Below are 21,565 nucleotides of genomic sequence, written 5' to 3' on the forward strand. Positions count from 1 at the left end.
CTCAGTCGGAAAGAACCTGCCTTCAATCCAAGAGACACTGGGAAGATCCTCAGGAGGAGGAAATGGCAATCCACTCCAGTATTCCTTCCTGAAAAATTCCAAGAACAGAGGAGCCTGGCAGTTCTGTTGGGGTCACAAGGGGTTGGACACAACTGAGTGACAGATAAACTTAGATAAACTCAGATAGATTCACAGACAGAAAGTCCTGGATGAAAGGTATATCAGCTGCCTCAGAAAACATACATAAATACCTTGGAAGTGAAAGGCAGATTCTAGTGAATTTTAGCCCCCAAGGTCCTAAATCTGCCAGAGGTTCCACCAAAGAATTTTTTTTTTTTACCACTGGCAGGAGTAAAAATGCAACCTGACTACTCTGGCAGCTAAGATGGTATAGACAGGAGGACAAGTGAGCCAGAGACCAAAGGCACCTTGTCCAGACACCAAGGACTGGGGGGCAGGGATGTGTTTGTTGATGACAGAGCTACGAATGAAATGATTGGTTGGTAGTTGAGAGCAATCTGTTCTAGTTCTCGTCTCTCTATCTCCTGCGTGAAGCTTGGCTTTTGGGCACTGGTATGCTCAGTCTTCAGATGAATAGGCTACATCCAACTATAAAGAATGACCACTTAAATTCATCACACAAGAAAGCTTGGAGGGAGACCAATAGAGGGCTAAGGGAAATAAATGGAGCCATAAGCAAGAACAGGATCTGGCAAAGTTGCTTTTTTCTCTTAAAGGCAGAAAATAGCTACTGAAGGAGCTGCAGAACCTGAAACATTTTATCAATGAGCTAAAAATACCCAGACAAGGAACTCTGGAGGTGTTGAAAGCCAGTGAGAGAAACCTAAAAAAGGACAAGTAGATTGCAATATTAATAAAAATCTGGGTTAGAGATGTCAAGCTTAGTAAATGGACTAATTAAATAATTTTTTGAAAAATATAAAACATAAACAACAATTTATAAGCCTCTAGATTACTTCAAAGGGTTAAATCAACTATCAAGGCTGTATACCATATGGTTTCTGAAGCATATTCAAGATTTTTTTTTTTAACACAAATAGATATTTCAAGTAATGAAAGCAATTGTGACACAATTTTTACTATAAAAAAGGATTCATCAAATTGGAAGTTATCTTTTATGAATGGAAAATATTCTTTAAAAATAAGAAAACACTAAGAACAAAAAAGAAAGATATAAAATGCAAAGATACTAGAAATTTACCAATTAAGACATATGAAGTAAATAAGTGAAGTTAAGTGAAATAAAACAGAAATCACTGCTTGGCTTTATAAAAACAAAATTCAACAATATCCTATACCTAAAAGATACAAATAAGCTAAACTATATACATGCTATCAGTCAAGGTTTAAGATTTATTATGTCTTTGCAAACACAAAACAGAGAGGGTAAGTTACTAATATGAAAACTATTAGATATTAAAAAAGTATATAAAACTATGACTCTCTGACATACATCACAGCAGGATCCTCTATGACCCACCTCCCAGAATATTGGAAATAAAAGCAAAAATAAACAAATGGGACCTAATTAACCTTAAAAGCTTCTGCACATCAAAAGAAACTATTAGCAAGGTGAAAAGACAGCCTTCAGAATGGGAGAAAATAATAGCAAATGAAGCAACTGACAAACAACTAATCTCAAAAATATACAAGCAACTCCTACAGCTCAACTCCAGAAAAATAAATGACCCAATCAAAAAATGGGCCAAAGAACTACATAGGCATTTCTCCAAAGAAGACATACAGATGGCTAACAAACACATGAAAAGATGCTCAACATCACTTATTATCAGAGAAATGCAAATCAAAACCACTATGAGGTACCATTTCACACCAGTCAGAATGGCTGCGATCCAAAAATCTACAAATAATAAATGCTGGAGAGGGTGTGGAGAAAAGGGAACCCTCTTAAACTGTTGGTGGGAATGCAAACTAGTACAGCCACTATGGAGAACAGTGTGGAGATTCCTTAAAAAACTGGAAATAGAACTGCCTTATGATCCAGCAATCCCACTGCTGGGCATACACACCGAGGAAACCAGAAGGGAAAGAGACACGTGTACCCCAATGTTCATTGCAGCACTGTTTATAATAGCCAAGACATGGAAGCAACCTAGATGTCCATCAGCAGATGAATGGATAAGAAAGCTATGGTACATATACACAATGGAGTATTACTCAGCCATTAAAAAGAATACATTTGAATCAGTTCTAATGAGGTGGATGAAACTGGAGCCTATTATACAGAGTGAAGTAAGCCAGAAGGAAAAACACCAATACAGTATACTAACGCATATATATGGAATTTAGAAAGATGGTAACAATAACCCGATTATGCGAGACAGCAAAAAGAGACACTGATGTATAGAACAGTCTTATGGACTCTGTGGAAGAGGGAGAGGGTGGGAAGATTTGGGAGAATGACATTGAAACATGTAAAATATCATGTAAGAAATGAGTTGCCAGTCCAGGTTGATGCGCTACTGGATGCTTGGGGCTAGTGCACTGGGACGACCCAGAGGATGGTATGGGAGGGAGGAGGAGGAGGAGAGTTCAGGATGGGGAACACATGTATACCTGTGGCGGATTCATTTTGATATTTGGCAAAACTAATACAATTATGTAAAGTTTAAAAATAAAATAAAATTTAAAAAAAATTAAAATAAATAAAAAGTATATAAAACTATGAAAATTTAAGAACAGTAAACTGAATGTACAAGTATTATAGCAATAATACACCCTCAAGAAGTGAAAACTATCAAATATAATTATATCTGAGAGCCTCAGAAGTATATCACAGCAGGTTGGATAAGGAATTAAAATGAACAAAATCCACTGGTCATCATCACTTCTTACTCCCCTATCTTAAATCTCATAAGGCCAAATGGTTATATATAACTGACTGTATCTTAGCAAAAATTGTTACTCACTTCTGTTTGTTACTTTCAACTTTCCCACTGATTTCAATCTTACAAATAGTTATGATGTCCAGTTAACCCCTAAACACCTCTCAGTACTTGTTCTATAACGTTTGCCTTATGAGACACTCAATAGATATTTATTATTAAGTGCTCAATAAAATGTATACCAATATGAGAACAATAATAATGACAAAATTATAGTAATATTGATAAAACAGCACCATTTGTTGAAAAGAATTCCAAATGTCTAAACAGTGGTATCTTTTTTCCATACACCCTGACTAGAACACAACCTTTCTTTCCTTAAAATGCAAAGTCAATATATCATTTAAGATTACTTAAAACAATCAGATAAATACCAAGTAAAGTTAAAAAAATTCACTTCTACTGACCTTGTAAGAATGTAAGGCGAAAATGAAGCTGGATTATCCTGCTCTGAAAAGAGGGGCATAGATCCTCCCATTATCCACAGACGAAAGTACAGAACAATGATCACCTTTGGAAAAAGGAAGATTTGCTGAGAAAATTGTTGCTTGTTGGAAATAAGCCCTGCTTTTCTGGAAAATACTTTCAGATGCTTTACAAATATTTTGTCCTACAAACACATTTTTTAGTGAGCATTTTTATAAAATTCTATCATTGAAGATGAGTAGAAAAGATGGAAATAGTTAGAGGGGAGAGAAAACAATGAAGGTGAAGAGGGAAAGGCACACAAATCTAATAACAGCTGTCACTGTTATCCATTGCTGCTGCTGCTGCTGCTGCTGCTAAGTCACATCAGTCGTGTCCGACTCTGTGCGACCCCACAGATGGCAGCCCACCAGGCTCCTCTATCCCTGGGATTCTCCAGGCAAGAATACTGGAGTGGGTTGCCATTTCCAACAGCAAATGAAGGACAGAGGAGCTTGGTGTGCTGCAGTCCATGGGGCAGCAAGGAGTGGGGTATGATTTAGTGACTGAACAACAACAAAGTCCCCTACATAAGAACCTTCAAGTTGTGAAGTCACAAGGATGTGAACATGCATTTGCATGTCTAATCACATGCTAGTTCACACGTCTGGTGAGCACTGTCATGTGTGTGCATCCTCCACAGTGTTGTGCTTTTGTGTACTTTTGTTCTTGTTGTTTTCTAGTTGCTAAGTCATGTCCAATTGTTTGAAACCCCATGGACTGTAGCCTGCCAGGCTCCTCTGCCCATGGGGTTTTCCAGCAAGAATACCAGAGTGGGTTGCTATTTCCTTCTCCAGGGTATCTTTCTGACCCAGGGATCGAACCCATGTCTCCTGCATTGGCAGATGGATTCTTTATTACTGAGCCACATGGCAAGCCACTCTTTAGGAATACTAATATATAATCACTAAGATAATCTAAACTTATATTTGGTTCTTATTCTTTTAAAACAAACCACTGTATAGTACTGTATAAAAATCAGTAGTGCAGTACCATCTCCCACCTCCTCTCCCTCCTCCAGGCAGTACTCTTCTTGCCTGTTCACTCAGTGCCAGCCCCTGTATGCCAGCTGTTGTATGGTACTACTGTACTTTTGAAGGTACTATTAGATTAAAAGTGTTTCCCTTATTTTTTGTGTTTTTTAAAAGTTTTATTTGCATGAAAAGTATAAACCTATCACTGTACAGTACTATATAGCCTAGCTGGGTACCTAGGCTAACTTTGTTGGACTTACAAAAAAGTAGACTTAAGGAACATGCTCTTGGAATGGAACTCATTCATAAGTAGGGGACTTACTATAAAGATCCTTCCACCTGAGGCCTACCTGTCCAATAGGAAGATGAGGAATCTGAAGCTTAAAGGTAATCTTCCCAGAATCCAACAGTTAATAAACTACAGGATCTAGGAGTTGGACTCAAGTCACTGGTCTCCAATGCTCTGTGTCTTAATCACTGCTCTCATACAACCCCATGAAACTTAACTTCAGCTGTGGTAGAAGATACCTCCATGTCCTGAATAAACACATTTGGAAATATTCCAACCCTCAAATCCTCTGAAGCAGACTACCCACACAGAGTTATTTCAACAACCCCAAGAAACAATTTTTGTGTCACTCAATGGAATTTTATTACTGAATGGTGCTATCCCATTCCAAAGATGGGTTGAGAAAACCAGAGGCCAAAGACACTTCAGTAGGGATGACATTTGTTTATAGAATTCACCCACACAGACCTTCTAGATGTAATTCTCATTTTAGTAGGGACCAATTATGTTGTGTCTGCCTATCAGAGTCAGAGGGAAATCTCTGCTTCACTAAAAGCTAAAGGATTAATATGAGGAGGGAATTAAGGCTGGAGTTTTTCCAAGGAATATCACTGACTTATTTCATGAATGCTTTTTTACATAAGTGACCCCAAATCCAAAAATCTAAAGTAAACATAGAGTGTCAGTCAAAAGCATATCAGCAGTAAATAATGCCTAAGAAGAAATTAAAAATCATTTTAATTAACACTCACATAAACTAAATTTAAAATTTTAAAGATATTTCAATGGAAAATGTCAACTATAAAAGTAACAGGAAAAGTATCCTGAAAGAATATGAATTCCCTAAACTACTAAGAGGTAACAGAATATGTCATCCCAGAATACGCTACTTTGGCATATAGGTAATTTTGAACTGAAGGCAACTAAGACTCAAGAGACTTATGAAAAGCTTTCTACCTCTCCGTTAACTGCCTAAATGAATTAACTGCCCTATAGCAGGAAGTACAGGGCGTCACAGCAGTACTGTCAAATTCTTGCATTCCCAAACAACACGAAGATATAAATCACTTCTGAAATGAACGTTGAATTGTCTTTATTTTATGCAAAGATACTGGGGCATTCTTTAGAGAAACCGTCTGCCCCTTTTGCTGAAATTGTCCAATCAAAGCTCTCCATCTCATTCAGTTTTTGCACACCTTCTTGCTTCAGTTCAGTTGAACTGAGCAGTTCACTTGCTCAGTTGTGTCCAACTCTTTGCAACCCCATGGATTGCAGCATGCCAGGCTTTCTTGTCCTTCACTAACTTCCAGAGCCTACTTAAACTCATGTCCATCACATCGGTGATGCCATCCAACCATCTTATCCTCTATCGTCCCCTTCTCCTCCTGCCTTCAATCTTTCCCAGCATCAGGGTCTTTTCCATTGAGTCCATTCTTCTCATCAGGTGGCCAAAGTACTGGAGTTTCAGCTTCAGCTTCAGTCCTTCTAATGAATATTCAGGACTGATTTCCTTTAGGATGGACTGGTTGGATCTCCTTGCAGTCCAAGAGACTCTCAAGAGTCTTGTCCAACACCACAGTTCAAAAGCATCAATTCTTTGGTACTCAGTTTTCTTTATAGTCCAACTCTCACATCCATACACGACTACTGGAAAAACCATTGCTTTGACTAGACAGAGCTTTGTTGGTAAAGTAATGTCTCTGCTTTTTAATATGCTGTCTAGGTTAGTTATAGGTTTTCTTCCAAGGAGCAAGTGTCTTTTCATTTCATGGCTGCAATCACCATCTGCAGTGCTTAAACATGCCTTAATGCTGATTTAAAATATCATTAATTGTTAATATTACAATTCAAAAACATTTTCATAAGTTTCCTATCAAACTTTATTATAAATCTGGACTTACAATTTATGAAAAACAGCAACAGCAAAAGAGACTGATCTCCTAATTTCTTTGAATAGAAGCATTCAACTGTGTAAGAAGATGCCCAGTGTGATAGTCACTGAAGATCAGGACTAAGAACCCCTATCTTTTCTGTATGCACCTTCTATTTGCTCTTCTTATCAAGAGTGGAGTCAACTTCCCCTTCCTTTAAATCTGGTCTTGTGACTTGCATTGAACAAAAGAATCTAGTGGAAACTTCACAGGTCTTGCAGTTTGTCCTAGAACCCAGTTGTCAGGTTGTAAAAAGATCCTGTCCATCCAACTAGAGAGAGTAGCCACAGAAAGAGGCCTAAGAGGATGAGTTATCACAGAGAGGTTACCTGCTCTGAGTTATCACAGAGAGGTTAACTGCACAAACTTGCTTGAGTAACCCCAGCCAAAAATATAGAAGAACCAGCCAGCTGGATGTGACCCAAACTAAAGCATTTAGGGAAGCTAATATGATGGTTTTGTTTTAAGCCACTACATTTTAGGTGTTTTTTAATGCAGGAACAGATAATTGATACAGCCAGGTTTGTGTTGCAGAAACAACTCAGCACCAGCATCCTAAAAAGAACTCACAAAGTACAGTTCACGCTGTTGGTGTCACTGAACTCACATATCCTTAGAATGCTTCCATATTTACATTCCAAGGCTTTGTAACATTTATGGTATGTAAACTGTTTGATCTTAAAATCATATTGTTAGGCTCGATTGCTGATTCTATTAAACAATCTGGATCATGTCTCTGAGTCAAAGTAAAATATTTCTTATTAGATATTTCAAAAGCATATATATACTTACATAACTTATGACCAAAGTGGCCCTTTTTAAGAAGGGCCTCATGGTAAGCAGGAAATTTCTATTGCTGCTTGCTGTCAGATACCTGAAACAGAAAAGAAAAAGCATATTAAATAAGTGTCAGAGTCCACTACATGTAACGTTTTCTTTTCAGTGTGAATAGGCTCTAGCTCAAAAGAAGGTTGGAAAAGATAGCCGTTAAGAACATGGTTTCTGGAACACACCACGCAGGTTTCAATCCCCAGCTCTGCTTCTTTCTGTTTGGAAGATTTTGGACAAGTTGAGTAGTGTCTACTTCATAGGAAAGTTGTGAAGAATAATAAGCTGTACAAAAATACAGGGAATACAACCTAGTACAGTTAGCTACAGTTATATATTACTATCCTATCTAACCCCAAATAACAGAGGCATTCTGGCAACTATTACTATATGATGACCCTAGTCACAGGGATGATCCTAAACAAAATAAGAGTTCATTTGCCTACTGAATGTAACTTGAGAAGGACAATGTCTTTCACCCACAAAACATCTCACAAATGTTTTACCCCTAAAAAAAAAAAGATACTAAGGTTGTATGAGATTAAGTAACTTATCCAAGGTAACAAAGTTAAAGTTATTGGGCTTCCCCAGGGGCTCAACAGTAAAGAATCTGCCTGGCAATGCAGGAGATGCGGGTTCAATCCCTGGCTCAGGAAGATCTGCTGGAGGAGGGCATGGCAACCCACTCCAGTGTTCTTGCCTGGAAATGTCATGGACAGAGGAGCCTGGCAGACTACAGTCCATGAGGTTGCAAAAGAGTCAGAGAGGACCAAGTGACTAAACAACAAAACAAAAACAAAGTTATTAAGCATCAGTGGTCAGACCAGAGCTCATGAATATGCAACGGAAAATTACTTCATGTGCCTATGACCCTGGGAACCAAACCAGGTAATGAGAATGCCACTTCTTTAGGGGCAGCAACTTGTGTGGAGCCTGCATCTGCCACTTGTACAAAGTGGAAGCACTATATGTCCACACGGAAGACATGTGATTGGTTGGTTTAATAAAGATGATCAAAAGGAAGGAAGAGGAAGCTGTCAACAAACTTCCCCAGGAAAACTTAAAGCAACTCCTTTTCACCTACAGACAAATTTCTGTATTTTAAAGTACAAACCGTAGGGAAAAAATCAAACCACATAATCCAGCAAATATTTCCCACCTCATCCTTATTTCCCTGGCCCCTTTTCACTTTTTTTTTTTTGTTTGTTTGTTTAATTTTTCCTCAAAGGTATCTTCCTCAAGAATTTCTTAAAATCTGTATATGAATGTGTTATCTTCACACAGTAAGGATGTTCTACACAAAGAAAGCTTCATTTGAGAGACCTGAGTGGGTTAGTATCTCACAAAAAAATGTCTAACTTGAACTCCTTACGAAACACATGTGCTTCCCATTTTATAACAGCTAAGTGTGTCCAAGTGGCTCTGGAAGGAGGAAACAGTATCACTCCGAGGCAGATCCTTCATTCTTGCTTTCCTTTTCTTTTTCCAAAAGGCAATTCACAGTCACCTTTTAGCAAGCTCTGGACTGGATGCACCCCCAAGCACGACGTTGAAATCCTTTGTTCTCCCTAAGCCCTCAAGAGGAGGAAAGTCAGGGATACTGTCAGCTTTTATGACACTGGTGATCTCTTCCACCCTAAAGTGGGCTTGAGAGAGTCCATCACCTCCTGAAATTGTACATGAGATTTCATGAATGTTTGCATCTGTGCATTTCTCTGAGGCAAAGTCCTTGGCTTTCATCTTCAGTGTCAGATCGGGTCTGTGATTCCAAAAAGGTTAAAGCACTGCTCTGGGCCTTTCCTTAGTTTTGCCTCTACCATCACTATCATTTTCGGACCAATTCAACAAAGACCAACCGTGGATATTTCTACTATTCCTTGACAGGATGTGGATAATTGGCAGCAGGAAGGCAAAGGGAATGACAGTGTGGGAAGGAAAAGGGCTGAACTGGCAACACGTCTGAAAGAAAAAGCCCTTCTTGGATTGGCCTGTTTTGAGAAACTACACTTCTCAGGTTTCCCCTGTTGCTTGTTTATTTTAACACAGTGGAAAAATTAGGAGTGGTTTCCTCTCTATAAAACAAATCACAGGGTTTTAGAAGTCAAACTTAGGTAATTGGTATTTTGTTTCACTGAAAGCTCAATATGATGGTTCAGTTCAATTCAGTTCAATTCATTTCAGTTCAGTCGCTCAGTCGTGTCCAACTCTTTGTGAATCGCAGCACACCAGGCCTCCCTGTCCATCACCAACTCCTGGAGTCCACCCAAACCCATGTCCATTGAGTCGGTGATACCAACCAGCCATCTCATCCTCTGTCGTCCCCTTCTCCTCCTGCCCTAATCCCTCCCAGCATCAGGGTCTTTTCCAATGAGTCAACTCTTCTCATGAGGTGGCCAAAGTATTGGAGTTTCAGCTTCAACGTCAGTCCTTCCAATGAACACTCAGGACTGATCTCCTTTAGGATGGACTGGTTGGATCTCCTTGTAGTCCAAGGGAGACTTGGACTTTAGGATGGACTGGTTGGATCTCCTTGCAGTCCAGTCCAGTCTTCTCCAACACCACAGTTCAAAAGTATCAATCTTCAGCGCTCAGCCTTCTTCACAGTCCAACTCTCACATCCATAAATGACCACTGGAAAAACCATAGCCTTGACTAGAACCACAGTATATGATGGTTAGTTCAGTGAAATATATTTAAAAGAGCCCCTTTGTTTGGAAATTCTTCCTCCATGAAAAATTCTATTTCTGTAAAAAAGTACCAAATAATTTACTCTTAAAATGTAACAAAGCCTAGGATGATACAGAGAACAGTGGTTGAATAAAAAGACCTTTCAAGATCTCCATTTCCAGCTGTTGACCAAAATTAAATGAGAAAATGAGCCAAAATGACATGGTCCTCTTTTTTGGTAAACACTAGGTCAGAGGCTGAGATTCCTAAGTTCATACAGAGAACTGAATTTTCTGCAACTCCTTTCCCTCTCCTATCCTATAAAAATTGGATAGTAGAATTTCTCCCCTTAGTCTACAATACTTCTGAATTAGAACCAAACAATAACAAATAATAACAATGGTAAAAATAGTAAACTTGTGTAAAATAGTAAAAATAGTAAATTTGTGTGTCAGGCACAAATATAAGTGATATAAATGTACTAATCCCTTTACAATTTCTTTGTAATTTCAACAATTCCTTGAGGAAGAACATTATAACTCCTTTTCAATAGAGGAAGATACTGAAAAATTAAAACTAATACTTAACCATAATATCAGATTACCTCAGCTACTCATTTCAATCACAGGCTAATATAGCTGAGTGTACCTTACAAACACAAAGAACTATGCAAATGTCATCATTGATAATTTTCAACTTCAGTTAAATTCTCCACTATTTTCCCTGCAAAGACAGAGAACATGAAAACAACAAAACTGAACCATTGAGGAAACCATTAGCATAGAGCAAGATTTCAGGATTCTATCCCTGTGCTTCCAGCTAATCTCTTACATTAGTTGGTACAAATTTACAGGGGCTTCATTTCCTTCCTACATCAGTGGTAGTTGACTAAGTGGTTTCAAGGTCCTTTTGGGTCCAAAATACTATGATCTTTGGATGTTCTCACCAACTGATGACATCAAAGATGACAACTAAAGAAAAACAGAAAAATTACTGAAAAAATTTAAAAGGAACACCAAATGATAAAGGTGAAACAAATATTGCTGCTGCTGCTGCTAAGTTGCTTCAGTCGTGTCCGACTCTGTGAGACCCCATAGACGGCAGCCCACCAGGCTCTCCCATCCCTGGGATTCTCCAGGCAAGAACACTGGAGTGGGTTGCCATTTCCTTCTCCAATACATGAAAATGAAAAGTGAAAGGGAAGTTGCTCAGTCGTGTCTGACTCTTAGAGACCCCATGGACTGCAGCCTACCAGGCTCCTCCATTCATGGGATTTTCCAGGCAAGAGTACTGGAGTGGGGTGCCATTGCCTGGTGAAGCAAAAAGATGATTCCTTCACTTTTAAGTAGACCTTTGATAATTTGCTGTTGCACATTAAAAAAATACTTTAACATTAGTCTGGGGTAGTAGCATTATCAAGTTCTGCATTTTTAACAATTTCTGATATTAGGAAAATAAAAGCAAAAGATCAAGACTATCCAAAATAAATGTTCTAAACTATGCTCCCCATGCCCTAATTTTTCTGACTGCAAAATTTCTAACTACTAACATCTACCTCCTTAGTTAATCATGTTCAAATATTCAAAGCTAAATGGGTCTTCTTCCTGAAGCTATCCTCCATAGCTACTCAGTCATCAAATCCCAACTGAGAGATCTCAGCTGAGACCAGGACAACCAGCCATCCAAAGCTGTGAGATGCTTTTTTTTTTTTTTTTCCAGGAAAGTGTTCTTTGCAGGAAAGATCTCTCTGCAGGAGGTCCTTTTTGTCTTGTCACTTTAGCAAATTAATATTTTAACTAAACTCTGACCCAAATACACCTTTCAAATTTTTGATCACAGAATACTTTGCCTAATCTGTTGGTTCTTTCCTTAAATCAAAGATATAGAAATGAATAATATGTAACGATGGCACCCCACTCTAGTACTCTTGCCTGGAAAATCCCATGGACGGAAGAGCCTGGTGGGCTGCAGTCCATGGGATCACAAAGAGTCGGACACGACTGAGCGACTTCACTTTCACTTTCCACTTTCATGCATTGGAGAAGGAAATGGCAACCCACTCCAGTGTTCTTGCCTGGAGAATCCCAGGGACGGGGGAGCCTGGTGGGCTGCCGTCTGTGGGGTCGCACAGAGTTGGACATGACTGAAGCGACTTAGCAGCAACAGATGACCAGATCTCTTCCCCAGCCTCCCCTTCAGGGATCTCACAAATAAACTGTGAGAATAAGATAGCATCTAAAAAAGATCACAAGGAGTCGACAAGCCTGCACACAGTGGGGGACGCTGATGAACTCTAACCACCTATCTCAATGATCAACTGAGATTACTTCCCCCTTTTCCCTTGAAAGTCTTTCATGGCCACACAGAAACTTCAGAGATGGTTTTGGAACATGAGTCCACCTTTCCCCTAGATTGCTGGCTTTTTGATTAGAGCAAGTATTTCCCTTCTAACAGCACTGATTCCTTGTATCCAGATCTGAGTTTGGTAACAAAGTCACCAACTCATAAACTTGAGGGTAAAATGAATGCTTATTATTTTAAGTCATTGAACTTTGTAACATAGAATTATTGTGTTAATAGATAGCTGATATATCATAGCAAGATGATCAATAAATGCTTATGGACTCAAATAAAATTTTAAATATACTTAGATGCCTCCACTCAACCCCTTTTCTTTGTCTGTATTATTCTTACCCTCCAGTACTAGACTGGATACAAAATAAAAACTTACAGTTTGGGATGTAGACAGCAAATTGAAGGAGTCCTGGTAGTTTACATGAGAATACTATATTAGATTTTCTGGTTCTTCTCAAAAACCTCCTAATTTTTTGCCTAAACAACAGCTGCAGTGGCAAACATCTCAGCTATAAGTTATTGCCATTTAATAATACACCAATAAATTATTTAAAAACTATAAACAAAATTACTTCAGTAATACCTGTCATACTAACTTAATCTCTCTTTGCTCCTTCAAGGTAATGAAAAAGATTAATAGTCACATCAGTCAGTCAGTCAGTTCAGTTGCTCAGTTGTGTCCAACTCTTTGCGACCCCACAGACTGCAGCATGCCAAGCTTCCCTGTCCATCATCAACTCCCAGAACTTGCTCAAGCTTATGTCCATCAAGTCGGTGATGCCATCCAACCATTTCATCCTCTGTCATCCCCTTCTCTTCCTGCCTTCAATCTTTCCCAACATCAAGGTCTTTTCCAAAGAGTCAGTTTGTCTCATCACGTAGCCAAAGTATTGGAGTTTCAGCTTCGACATCAGTCCTTCCAATGAACATTCAGGATTGATTTCCTGTAGGACTGACTGGTTGGATCTCCTTGCAGTCCAAGGAACTCTCAAGAGTCTTCTCCAACACCACAGTTCAAAAGCATCAACTCTTCAGTGCTCCAGCTTTCTTTATAGTACAACTCTCACATCCATACATGACTTCTAGAAAATCCATAGCTTTGACTAGATGGACCTTTGTCAGCAAAGCAAAGTCTCTGTTTTTTAATATGCTGTCTAGGTTGGTCATGGCTTTTCTTCCAAGGAGCAAGTGTCTTTTAATTTCATGGCTGCAGTCACCATCTGCAGTGATTTTGGAGCCCCCCAAAATAAAGTCTCTTACTGTTTCCATTTTTTCCTCATCTATTGCCATGAAGTGATGGGACTGGATGCCATGATCTTAGTTTTTTTAATGCTGAGCTTTAAGCCAGCTTTTTCACTCTCCTCTTTCACTTTCATTAAGAGGTTCTTTAGTTCCTCTTCCCCTTTTGCCATTAGGGTAGTGTTATCTGCATATCTGAGGTTATTGGTACTTCTCCTGGCAATCTTGATTCCAGCTTGTGCTTCATCCAGCCCAGCATTTTGCATGATGTACTCTGTATATACTTTAAATAAACAAAGTGACAATATACAGCTTAAAAAATGCTCCTTTCCCAATTTGGAATCAGTCCATTGTTCCATGTCCGGTATTCTAACTGTTGCTTCTTGACCTGCATATAGGTTTCTCAGGAGGCAGGTAAGGTGGTCTGGCATTACCATCTCTTCAAGAATTTTCCAGTCACATAATATGACCAAAAGCAGAAAGAAATAAAAAGAATTTGAATCCGGAGATCTTCAGGAATTTAGAAATCCTGATTCTCTTTGAAACAGAGAGAGAAAAGATCTCACAGCTGATCAAAGTCACAAAGCCTTAGCTCACATTAGAAGAGATGAAAAGATTAACAAAAACAACAAAAGAAATTTAAGCAGCCTTCAGTTTCTCTCTTTGATGCACTCTCTTTGAACCTATAAATTGCCTCCTCTAAACATCAATAATCAATGGCATTCTATAGAGGAGCAGAACTATCTTTTTGTGTCTTCTTTGATTTTCAAATGCAGATTCTAAAGGGAAGGAGCTATTTTAAGACAATAATAATTTCTAAGTTCAATCTATTCAGAAGCCCAAATTGACTTTCAATACCCCAATACCTGTGGTAAAATTTCTTCTTGAAGTTTTAAACTCTTAATTCAGCACGCTACTTACAAAGAAACATTTACTTAGATTATCACACATAGAACAGTGGAAATACTGGCAGAGAAAAGGGGGATACGATTTCAGTTCTCTTAACCATTCTGAAAATCAAAGATAGAACTGAAAGGGATCAAAACAGTTCAAGTAGTTTCACAGGTGAATAAAAATAAGCCCAGAAATGTCATCTGACTTGCAAAAGGTCACATCCCTTCAGGGTCAAAGGTCAACGAGTTTAGGTTTCATTAATTTAGTCAGAGGGGCTAATTTATATTGCTGCTGCAATGAATTTAGTCAGAGGCACCAATTCTTATTCTTTCTACATATAAAGCAATAATTCGGTTTCGGTGATTATCACTCTTGCTTGCTGTTTAAGTTCCAGGTTAGTTTCAATTCATTAAAAATGGGGTTCCCAGGTGGCACTAGTGGTAAAGAACCTGTGGCATCTGGTAGGGTACATTCCATAGGGTCTGACAGAGTTGGACACAACTGAAGCAACTCAGCATGTGTGCACGCACATTAAAAATAGGAGATACAATATGCATTTAATCTATATCAGTCACTGTGCTAAGTGACTTCATCATTTCATTTAACCTGCATACCAGTACTGTGAGTCCAAACTTGTCCCCATCTTGTGAGTGAGGCTGAAGAATGTACTCACTCCAGACCTCAAAGCTGGCAAGTGGCAGAGCTGAGTTGTCGTTGTTCAGTTGCTCAGTTGTGTCCAACTCATTGCGACCCCGTGGACTGCAGCACGCCAGGCTTCCCTGTCCTTCACCATCTCTTGGAGCGTGCTCAAGCTCATGTCCATTGAGTTAGTGATGCTATCAAACCATCCTGTCCTCTGTCACCCCCTTCTCCTCCTGCCTTCAATCTTTCCCAGCATCAGGGTCTTTTCTAATGAGTCAGCTCTTTGCATTAGGTGGCCAAATTAACGGAGCTTCAGACTCAGCATCAGTCCTTCCAATGAACATTTAGGATTGATTTCCTTAAGGACTGACTGATTTGATTCCCTTGCAGTCCAAGGAACTCTCAAGAGTCTTCTCCGACACCACATTTCAAAAGCATCAATTCTTTGGTACTCAGCCTTCTCGATGGTCCAGTTCTCACATCCATACATGACTACTGGAAAAACCATAGCTTTGACTAGATGGACCTTTCTTGGCAAAGTAATGTCTCTGCTTTTCAATATGCTGTCTAGGTTGGTCATAGCTTTTCTTCCAAGGAGCAAGCATCTTGTAATTTCATGTCTGCAGTCACCATCTGCAGTGATTTTGGAACAGAGGTGAGACCCAAACCCAAATCCACAGCACCCACTGCTTGATAAGGCATAAACATAAAATGGAGCTGCTTATTCAGCACACTTACAATATAGATCATTTATTAAACAACATTTTTACATGATAACCACGACTTCTAATTAATTAAAAATGATAAAGTTTACAAACTTGAATACCTTCATCAGTTTGTACAGATCTACAATAAAACCTACAATAAGGGTTCTTCATACCAATGACAGTCTGAGGCAGTGAATAATTCTTGAGGGATCTTTGAAGAAATATCTATTTAAAGGTTAATATATGTAGTGATTGCCACAGCTCAAAATGCAAACTCCATATTCACTAGGCTGATTCAGAAACTCTAAATGAGAAGAAATGGCTACAAGAAGAAGGTGAGCAGGACTGAGAAGGTATGATATGATCAGCCAACTCCACAGGAAGAAGCAGAAACAGAGAGGGAGATAAGGATGCCCCAAGGGAGGCACAATGAAACTGACATCTGAGGAAGAGCAAGAGTGAACTGGGTGAGGAGAAGAGGTGAAACACGCATCTACAGAGGCCTAGAAATGACAGCTGTCTACCAAGGCCTAGGAATGACACTCCTTCCCCAGTGAATGAACTCCTTCCCCATCCCTTCTTTTGTACACCCCTCATAACCTGCTTGCTAAAGAAACCCAGAGCAGCAATTCCTCACCTGTCTGCCAGCTCTCCCTGAGAGCATGTGCACGTGTGCCCACTTGCTCAGTTGCGTCCAACTCTTTGTGATCCATGGACTGTAGCCTACCAGGCTCTTCTGTCCATGGGATTCTCCAGGCAAGAATACTGGAGTGGGTTGACATTTCCTATTCCAGGAGATCTTCCTTACCCAGGGATCAAACTCGAGTCTCTTGTGTTTCCTGCACTGGTGGGCAGATTCTTTACCATTGAGCCACCTGGGAAGCCCCCTCTAAGAGCGTATCCTTGTTTAAATAAACTTTCACTTTACTTTCTTAACCACTCTACTTCATCTCTGAATTCTTTCACAGTGAAGAAAGAACCTCAAATTCACCGGCAACAGAACCACATCACTACAGGCCTTATCCCATTATGGGATTTGGGCTTTGTTCTGATGGCCCTGAGCAGCAGGTGAAGGGCTTTAGGCAGAGATGACCTAATCTGATTTCTAGAAGAGGAGCATCAGCATTGTATGACACTGGTATTGTATCTACACTGAGATCCGTAACAAAGAACAAACGACTCAAAAGCCCAAATGGGCAAATGATGGACAGAATTTATTCCAAAAGTTTCTGAGATATCAGATTTAGATGGGAAGATCTAGTCCAGATAACCAGAGAGATTTTTCATAAGGATAAATAAGAAAAGCTTGTGTTGTTACATCTATTCAGGTGTTTGGTTTCTTCTTAACATACTTTTAAGTTAATCGGTCATTAATGTAGTGCTGGTATAAAATATTTTTACTAACTAGAATATTCAATTTGCCAAAATAAGAACTTATTACAAGAAGATGTGTGTTAACTGGGTCCAAGTTCACTCTGCTAGCCACACAACAGGCCAGTGAATCCGAGAGACAAGGTGTTGAGGCTTTAATCGGGGAGCTAGCAGACTGAGAAGGCAATGGCACCCCACTCCAGTACTCTTGCCTGGAAAATCCCATGGATGGGGGACTGGTCGGCTGCAGTCCATGGGATCGCTAGGAGTTGGACTCGACTGAGCAACTTCACTTTCACTTTTCACTTTCATGCATTGGAGAAGGAAATGGCAATCCACTCCAGTGTTCTTGCCTGGAGAATCCCAGGGACGGGGGAGCCTGGTGGGCTGCCGTCTCTGGGACCGCACAGAGTCAGACACGACTGAAGCGACTTAGCAGCAGCAGCAGCAGACTGAGAAGATGAGGCTAGTGCCTCAAAATAGCCATCTCATTGGGGTCTGGATGTCAGGTTCTTTTATAGATCAGAGAGAAAGAAGCAATGAGGAACTAAAGTCAAAAGGCAGAATAGAGAGGGAGAGACAGCGGGGAAATAAAGTGAACGGGTCTTCAGTCTTGCAAAACATCTCCAAGGGAATGGCCAGCCAGCTTTTGGAAGGAGTGCATTAATCTCTTCTATTCACAGGTGAAGAAAGTGAAATTCACTCAGTCATGTCTGACTCTTTGCTACCCCATGGACTGTAGCCTGACAGGCTCCTCTGTCCATGGAATTCTCCAGGCCAGAATACTGGAGTGGGTAAGTCGTTCCCTTCTCTAGGGGATCTTCCCAACCCAAGGATCAAACCCAGGTCTCTGGCCTTGCAGGTGGATTCTTTACTGTCTGAGCCACCAGATAGTTTGGGGCAATTTATCTATGAGCTGAACAAAGGCACTTTACAGTCAGGCAGAGGAGCAGGGTCCTCCAGACAAGCTGTTAAGTATGATTATAACAACAAAAGCAACGAAAAGCAGTCAAAGAAACAATGTCCAACATGGTGTCAGAATTGGCTTCCTCCCTGCATCAGATGCGTATTAAATATTTTTATGGCATTTTCTATGTCAAAAGATTTTTCAATCCAGTCTAACATTTAATCCTTGAAACATCCATATGCACTTGGCAGAATAGACAGCACTGGCCCCATCTTACAGATTGAGACCTAGTGAATCCAAACCAGAACGACTTTCCTGATGCCCGATTCTATGCCTTTTAGCTGTGCTTATGGTCTCCTCTCCAATGATGCTGAAAGGCAACATTTGCTATAGGTTGTCTCTTATTCCCATCCTCCAAACTTGCTGCACACTGGAGTCTTTAAGAAATCCATGGAAATGAAATCACTGCTAATTGCAATACATGTTTGTACAGATACACAAGTAAACTTTTACACTAAGAAAAAGATTAAAAACAAGCAATAACAATACTTTCTGGTTTTATCCCCTGTATTGGGATATATGGGGCTTATCTGGTGGCTCAACAGATTCAATGCTGGACACCTGGTTTCCCTGGATTGGGAAGATTCCCTGGAGAAGGAAATGACAACCCATTCCAGTATTCTGGCCTGGAACATCCCCTGGACAGAGAAGCCACAGGCTAGAGTACATGGGGTTGCCAAGAGTCGGATACGACTCAGAGACTAAACAACAATTAAGAAAAATGGGCTGATAAATCAAGTATAGTTAAGCTAGTGAAAAGCAGTATTTGCTATTGGACTATCCTGGTAAACTGAAGAAACATACATTCTGTTAACAATAACAATAATAGTAGTGAAAGTTCACTGTGCATAGTTCTTATGTGTATAATTCTTAGCACATTCCTATCAGTTGTAAACTCTCAATATCTTCCTCTCACAGGCAGAAACTAAGGCAGAAACGGTCAAGTAACTGGTCCCAAGGTCCCACATGTAGGAAGCAAGAAGATTCAGGATAGAAAGTTCACCCTGTGACCTTACCACCAACTCTGCTACCTTTTAGTCATTGCCAACTAAATCTGTTTTCACCTTCCAGGGGTATGCTTAAATTTCAAAAACTACTCTCAGAAGTACAAACATATCAATTACATGTTTTAAAGGATGTTAATTCAAGATACCAGAAGATACTGGATTAATTTAGGAAATTAACAAAAAGGCTGCTACAACTATATCACTATGAAAAATGACAAGTTATTCCAACAACAATATTTGTATTATATAAGTTTCAGGTGTACTGCATTATAGTCCAACATCTGTGTACAATACAGAGTAATCACCACGACAAGTCTAGTCATCATCCATCACCATACAGTTGGCCCCTATCACCCGTTTCCCCTACCCTCCAACTCCTCCTCTCCTCTGGCTGATAAAATTAATCCGTTTTCTGTATCTATGCTTGTTTTTATTTTTTGCTTGTTCATTTTTAAAAAAATAATTCCATGAGTGAAATCAAACATTACTTGTCTTTTATTTATCTGATTTATTTCACTTAGCAAAATACCCTCAGTTCAGTTCAGTCGCTCAGTCGTGTCCGACTCTTTGCAACCCCATGAATTGCAGCACGCCAGGCCTCCCTGTCCATCACCAACTCCCAGAGTTCACCCAGAATCACGTCCATTGAGTCAGTGATGCCATCCAGCCATCTCATCCTCTGTCATCCCCTTCTCCTGTCTCCAATCCCTCCCAGCATCCGAGTCTTTTCCAATGAGTCAACTCTTCGCATCAGGTGGCCAAAGTACTGCAGTTTCAGCTTTAGCATCATTCCCTCCAAAGAAATCCCAGGGCTGACCTCCTTCAGAATGGACTGGTTGGATCTCTTTGCAGTCCAAGGGACTCTCAAGAGTCTTCTCCAATACCAGAGTTCAAAAACATCAATTCTTCGGCACTCAGCCTTCTTCACAGTCCAACTCTCACATCCATACATGACCACTGGAAAAACCATAGCCTTGACTAGACGGACCTTTGTTGGCAAAGTAATGTCTCTGCTTTTGAATATGCTATCTAGTTTGGTCATAACTTTCCTTCCAAGGAGTAAGCGTCTCTTCATTTCATGGCTGCAGTCATCATCTGCAGTGATTTTGGAGCCCAAAAAAATAAAGTCTGACACTGTTTCCACTGTTTTCCCATCTATTTCCCATGAAGTGATGGGACCAGACGCCATGATCTTCATTTTCTGAATGTTGAGCTTTAAGCCAACTTTTTCACTCTCCACTTTCACTTTCATCAAGAGGGTTTTGAGTTCCTCTTTACTTTCTGCCATAAGGGTGGTGTCATCTGCATATCTGAGGTTATTGATATTTCTCCCGGCAATCTTGATTCCAGCTTGTGTTTCTTCCAGTCCAGCATTTCTCATGATGTACTCTGCATATAAGTTAAATAAGCTGGGTGACAATATACAGCCTTGATGTACTCCTTTTCCTATTTGGAACCAGTCTGTTGTTCCATGTCCAGTTCTAACTGTTGCTTCCTGACCTGCATACAGATTTCTCAAGAGGCAGGTCAGGTGGTCTAGTATTCCCATCTCTTTCAGAATTTTCCACAGTTTATTGTGATCCACACAGTCAAGGCTTTGGCATAGTCAATAAAGCAGAAATAGATGGTTTTAAATGGCAGGATTTCATTGTTTTTAATGACTGACTAGTATTTGCTGAATGCTTAGATTGCTTCCATATTTTGGCTATTGTAATGCTGCAATGAACAGAAGGGTGCATCAATTTTTTTATTTAATATTTTTGTGATATTCAGATAAATACCCACAAATAGAATAGGTGGGTCATATAGCAGTTCTATTCTTAATTATTTCAAGGAATCTCCATACTGTTTTGTATAATGGCTGCACCAATTTACAGACTACCAATAATGTACAAGGGTCCCCTTTTCTCCACATTCTTTTCAACATTTTGCTATATCTTGTCATTTTGATACGTCATTCTAATAGGTGGGAGGTGATATTTCATTGTGATTTTGATTTCATTTACCTGATAATTATTAATGTTGAAGATTTTCCCATGTGCCTGATGGTCACCTTGAGTAAAATGTCAATTCAGATCATCTCTCAATTTTTTAATTGAGTTGCTTGCTTTCCTGTTGAGTTTTATGAGTTCTTAGTATATCCTGGATATCAACCCATTATTGCATATATAATTTGCAAATATCTTCTCCCATTCCATAGGTTGCCTATTTGTTTCTATGATAGTTTCTTTCACTATGCAAAGGCTTTCCGTTTGATTTAGTCCTGTTTATTTTTTGTTTTATTTTGTATTTGTATTTTTTA

The 21,565-nt window shown here is 39.6% G+C and overlaps 1 protein-coding gene across 3 annotated transcripts in view; it reads right to left on the minus strand.

Moving 5' to 3' along the window:
• Positions 1 to 21,565, minus strand: part of TMTC1 (transmembrane O-mannosyltransferase targeting cadherins 1) — a 315,120-nt gene that overhangs the window by 163,589 nt on the left and 129,966 nt on the right. For all 3 annotated transcript variants that reach the window (XM_005894561.2, XM_070371267.1, XM_070371266.1), the window contains 2 exons: positions 7,379 to 7,460; positions 3,335 to 3,438 (listed from right to left, as the gene is read on the minus strand). In XM_005894561.2, coding sequence (XP_005894623.2) covers positions 3,335 to 3,438; positions 7,379 to 7,460 — 186 coding nt within the window. The remainder of the gene's footprint in view (positions 1 to 3,334; positions 3,439 to 7,378; positions 7,461 to 21,565) is intronic.

Source organism: Bos mutus, chromosome 5 (assembly GCF_027580195.1).
Source record: "Bos mutus isolate GX-2022 chromosome 5, NWIPB_WYAK_1.1, whole genome shotgun sequence".
Classification (NCBI taxonomy): Eukaryota; Metazoa; Chordata; class Mammalia; order Artiodactyla; family Bovidae; genus Bos; species Bos mutus.